Source organism: Entamoeba invadens (genome assembly GCF_000330505.1).
Source record: "Entamoeba invadens IP1 unplaced genomic scaffold scaff_1105074726215, whole genome shotgun sequence".
Classification (NCBI taxonomy): Eukaryota; Evosea; order Mastigamoebida; family Endamoebidae; genus Entamoeba; species Entamoeba invadens.
In genome coordinates, this window is record NW_004440347.1 from 25,094 (window position 1) to 31,093 (window position 6,000).

Genomic DNA, 6,000 nt, shown 5'->3' on the forward strand with positions numbered 1-6,000 from the left:
TATATGATAAAATTTATTATTTTAATTTCAACCATCAATTTGAAGAATAAACGAATTGTGTAATTTAAAATTAGAAAGTTATAATATTCCACATAATCTTTATATTTTGGTATGTTAAATTATCTTAATTTAGATAACGAGAAAGGAAAAAAGATTCAAAAAACAAATATAAAAATAACTTGTTTTGTATTTTTTAAAAAGCGAAAAACACTTTTCAACATTGAAAGATCCAAATTTATTTTCAGTTTTGTCGACTCGTTTCTAAGTTTTGTTTTGGTCTGATGAAGTTCTCAAAATTAGAACAAGACTCATAAATTTTTCACAAAAGGGTAAAAAGAGGGTTTTTTATATAGTAACCACAGCCATTTTATTTTTGTGAGTCAAAGTTTTTTATTTTTTTGGTCTGTTTTTGTTGTTGAATTTTTTATGAGTCTTACTATTCAATGTTTTCAGTCTTTTTCCACTTGAAATTTTTGGTAACTAGCAAATTCAAATAGTTTCATAATAGTAAGTAACTGGTTGATGTTTTTATTTAATCGATGATGAATTATCTATAAAAACAAACTTTTTTCAAAAACAGTTGTTAAAAATCTATCAATCCCGATGTTATCCACCAAAAACAAGTTTGAAATACCCAAATTGATTTGCATTAAAAACGGTTTTCAATTATACTTTTGAAAAACACCAGCCAAATATGAATAATGTTAGCCATTGTTGTTTATTTATATTAATTAGTGATAAAAATGTGTATATATTCGAAGTGAATAGAATGGAGGAAACCAATACTCCCAAATTGCGTCCTGAAAACAAATAAAATACATTTGTGTTGCTTTTTCATTCCTCTTTGACAAAATAAAATGCTATTTCTGGCTTTGTTGTTATGAACTAAATTATAATCGCGTTTACAATCATCCGGAAGTTTCTTCAAGAGATTTTTTGAATAAAAAACACAGTTATCAACAATTATTTAAACCAAATAAATAACGAAAAAAACTGTTAACAAAAATTGGGCTTTTACGGTTCGTTGGTTTCAAGTTCATTTGTTTATCCACAAAGCCCGTTATTCAGCTGAATATTAGTGGTTTAATGTTAAAATATGCTTTCATAAGTCTATTGCCGCAGTATTTGCGTTTCTTACAAAAACATTTTAAAAAGTTCGAATGGCCTTTTATTATTTTTTGAAATAGTTTAAATACAAATAATATGAAAAATGCAAACAACTTCTATTTTATTTTTAGTGTCTTCACGTGTCGATTATTACAAGGAATGCATCACTAAAACTGTTTTTTGGTGTTTAACGAGGCTGCAATTGCCATTTAGGCTTTTTATACAACTATTCAAAACCACATTCAACAACATCCACCAGATCTTCTAATGTTTTTTGGCAAAGAAGGAACCGTTTTTCGCTTCTTTTTGTCTCTTCATTTACTATGATGATCCCAAAAGTGCAGCAAAAGGAGTTCTAATTTATTTATAAGTAACATTTTACTTTTCCACAATAGTTCGTCAAATCCGTAATGGAAATGTGCAACCCAATCGCGAATACATTCGTATATTTTTGCTTTAGGAAATCATTCGTTCTGTCATGGCTTTCTAACAGTGGCTGTGACAATTCCGTACAACCTGCCACAAGAAGGCGCTGTTTTCCACATCCCCCACTTCCACAATGAGGTGTTTTCACCAAAGGATATAAACGCCATTATCCCGCCAAAAAATGCTTTAAATGAGAAAATGAATAAGTTCAACCAAAAAAGAATTTCATTTTTTCATTTCGACTAAAAATACAACACCACAAGTGCTCAATAAAAAGGCTTGTTATCTCTCTATTCCATCCATCAATGTCTTTCATGTACAAGTACCCAAGCAGTTTCTGTGTCGAGGTCTACGGCCAGACCAAGCTGGAAAAGCGCAAACAAGACGAGATGAAGTACACACAAAAGAAGAGAGAAATGCGAGACCTTGAGTCATACCAACAAGCACTTCTGCTTGCTCTTCTCAACACGAATTTTGGCTTTTCAATCGAGCACCCCGGAAAGAAGTCGAAAGTGACGGCGACATCCCCACGACTCGTCTCGCTCTTTTCTGGCAACGAAGAAATTGAATTGGGAAAAGTGGCTAAAGAACAGTGCGAACTGGTGATGGAGGAAGAAATAAAAAAGGGTCTTGGACAAGCTACTGCTTTAAGACGGTTTGAGAAGAACAAAAGAGTGTTCACACAAAATTTACTCTTTGACATCTGCTCAGAGGTCGGGTTTTACCTCGAGAGTAAGCCGTCGAGAAAGTCGAAAAAGTCAAAACAAATTGAACGAATAAGAAAGATCGGGATCAACGGGAAGACAGTCTTCACACAAGACGACATAGTTCTCATTGGAAAAAAACTGAACGAAATCCTCATACAAAAAATAGTGAAGGAGAAAAAGTGCGTTTTTGCTGCGGGGGAGTTCAACGTCTTCAACGCGTTCAAAAAGGAGAAGGCAGAAAGAAAAAACAATTCTTGTTAAATAGCACAAAGCCAATAAGTCATCTTACTATATTTGGCGAAGAACAATAGATCGTAAATTAGGTATTTTTAGATATTTATTTACTGGTTTATTATGGTTTGATTGGACTAAATAATAATATCAAAAATAAAACGGTTACCAATTTATATTTTATTTGCTCAACACTTCGAAATATCTAAATTTCGTTATAATAAAAAAGTCCATGTGGATTGAAATTATAATTTCTAACATTTTCAAACTTTTTTAAATACCAAAATAATTGTTGGTATTAAATAAAAATTGTGTCGAATTTATTTTGATTCATATCATAACATAATATTCCAATTATTAATAAATATAGTTTTTAAAGTCATTAACAAAATCAATACTATTTATTGTTTATTTTTAAAAACGTTTTTTTGTCAATTTGTCATTTGGTTTGTTGTTTTTCGTAAATGAAAGCGTTGACCAATTTTAGCTGTAAAAAGAATGCGAAAATAGAAAATTGAATAACTCGTAAGAAAAATCTGATTTTTATTTGGAATTGTTTGGTTATTTGTATTTTTGTATATTGTTAATAACAAATTTGTTGAATATTCTTCAATTTTACAAAAATTAAATGAAATTATTTTGAAATCTTTTTTATTTCATACACTTTGTGGAAAAAACAAAACAAAAAAATTACACTTTTTATAACTATTTCAAACCAAAACATTTCAAAACAAATTCTGGATATTTTGTCATAATTTTTGTTTTTCATATTAACAATATAATTAAACAATTCGAAAAAAAACAACCAATTTTTTTTTGTTTTTTAATTAAACATAAAAATGTAACCTTTTAATTTAAATTTGTTTTTTTTAAATAGCAAGAAAATTATTTATCATTCGAATAATGAAGTAGTTCATTATAGTTTTTAATGTAAGTGTTTTAAATCGATAAATTGATTGAGTTGTATTGTGGTTTTTAAGTTACAATTAACAGGAAGAATAAAAAAAACTGTTAACTTTCTTTTTAATAATTACAAATGATAAAATTTAAATAAAAAGGACAATATAATTAGAATGTCAGAAAAAAACTAAACATTGAATGATTAGTTTTTAAGGTCAACAGCATTAAATATTGTTTTATATTAATTTAATACCATAAAATCTTGTAAAAGCTTATATATCTTCTGTGATGCTTATTTATCATTAGACAATGATTTAATTTAATATTTAATACAGATGTGGTACTAAGGTTTCGACCAGGACCATGGTTTCGACTAATATTTAATAATTTTTATACCATTAAAAAAAACTAAATATTAAAAGTTATATTTGGACGATGTTTTAAAAATAAATTAAAAAATTGTTCATTACTATTCAAATAGTATTTAAATTATAAGTCGAAACCTTGGTACTGGTTGAAACTTTAGTCCCACATCTGTAATACGAATCGTTTGAACAATTAATTAAATAAAATCAATTTTTTAAATGGTATTTTAATATTAAATTGAATCGTTATCCAAAATAAATAAAATTTTAAAAATTATTATTATAGGAAATGTTATCACAACTTTTTATTTTCTTCAAATTTGTATATTCTAAAAATGATTTTATTAAACATAAACTTTTTGGTTTTTTAATTAAAAACAAATAATAACATTATAATTACTATAAAATACAAAAATTGGTTGATTAAAACAACACAACCAAGTTATATTATTATACATTTTAATATCATATAAAGAGAGGTGAGTTAAATTAAATATAAATATTTAAACATTTTTTTCTGGGACCTACATTGACCACCACCACCACCTCTTAAAATAGACTATTTTTTCTATTTGATATAATATTCAAATTAAAATTATAGTAAATAGGAAACTGGGATAATATTAGGTCTGGTTCCCGAATTCAAAAAATGCCGAAAATTCACCTCGAGTCAGTGGAAACCGAGTGAGACGGAGCATTGAAAAGAAGGCTCATAAAGACGCACTCAAACAGTCTGTTTGTGCACCGTTTCACCCACTTTCCAAGTCCTCCCTTGGCGCGGATCCCCCCTGACCCCCCCGCAAGCGGGGGAACCACATCCGCGTCCACACAGTACGGACAAGGAAAGTGGGTGACATGGGGACGCACAAACAGTGGCTGAAAAATGGACTCCCTTTAAAAAACACTCGCGGCAAATATTATTTTTTGGTAAAGGTGGTGGTGGTGGTCAATGTAGGTCCCTTTTTTTCTTATTCTTTTTTTTAAAACAAAATACAATATAAAGTTCATCACAAAATGGTCGACCACCATAAAATTGTCGTACGGCTTTTAAAACAATTTATTTACACAAAAGATTCACTTTGAAAAATGATTGTTTTGGAAAATTCAATACAAAGGACTTTTTGTTCTGTTTTGTTCTTTTTGACTTTTCTTTACGAAGATATTTTCATAAATGATTTTTTTATTGATTAAATTCGAATCGTTATTCTGAAATTGATTTTTGTTATTGACAATGTTGTTATTTATCTTTGTTTTGTCATAAATAGTAAAATATAGTTTTTATAGTTTTATTAACAGTTGATAATTATTGAACTTGGTTTATTCATTTAATGTTCGTAAAAATAGAGCACAATACGTACCATCTTATCTTTGATATACCGTGTTGACTGTACAATTATTTTTCTGTCAATTGTCTTATTATATTAAATGAATCATTTGAATATTAAGATTTCTAAACTCAACTGTGTATATTCAATATAAAAAACGAACTTATATTATTTTTTAAAGTTCGTTTTTTGATGTTTTTATCAAAAGTCAATTAAAATTAATAAAAGACATACACAAGTGTTATGAATGAGGACTTGATCATAGTTTGTTTCAGTGGCATCTGTGATAAACTATTAGTATTATAGATAATCAAGTTGTTGTTCAACGAAACAATTTTTGGTTTTTTTATTTTTTGTGAATAATTTGTTAAATTGAATAATAATTAATTTTATTAAAATTATTAAAACATTATTGATTAAAACAGCTTTATTGTTTAATAATAAATTATCAATAACGATATAATATCCGGTATGGTACTGTTTGATAAGGTATTTTTGTCTGAAGAAAAAACAACATTTAAACTTTTTGTTATAATTTTATCATTTAAAACCACAAAAAATAGAAAAAATGAAATGGAAGAGAAAAGTGGTTTTTTAGTACACTTTGTATTTTTGCATTTGTTTAAAACTATTGTTGATTATCATAATTAAAAAACTAAAAAAAACAAATGAAACCTTTAAAGTCTAAACCCTTAAGAAGGCTGGCTTCAAAAAAACTCAACGTTGAAGCAATCAAAATTTACAAAAGAAGACAACATACAGATAAACTTCTATCTATTGTTCTTGAAAATTTTCAAGCATTATTGAGTTGTACTTATTTGTTTGAACAATTGAAAATTGTTAATTCTCAAGACAATGGAATACCAAAAATTTCAGCTCAAAGAAAAGCTGATTTTTTTGGAGTTCCAAAAACAACAGTGATTGATAACGAGAAATATG

The 6,000-nt window shown here is 27.7% G+C and overlaps 1 protein-coding gene across 1 annotated transcript; it reads left to right on the forward strand.

Moving 5' to 3' along the window:
• Positions 1 to 1,838: 1,838 nt before the first annotated feature.
• EIN_452820 (hypothetical protein) lies at positions 1,839 to 2,501 on the forward strand (the record flags this gene model as incomplete). Its single annotated transcript, XM_004256405.1, has 1 exon — positions 1,839 to 2,501. The coding sequence occupies one exon, from the start codon at positions 1,839 to 1,841 to the stop codon at positions 2,499 to 2,501; it is 663 nt and encodes a 220-aa protein (XP_004256453.1).
• Positions 2,502 to 6,000: the final 3,499 nt, after the last annotated feature.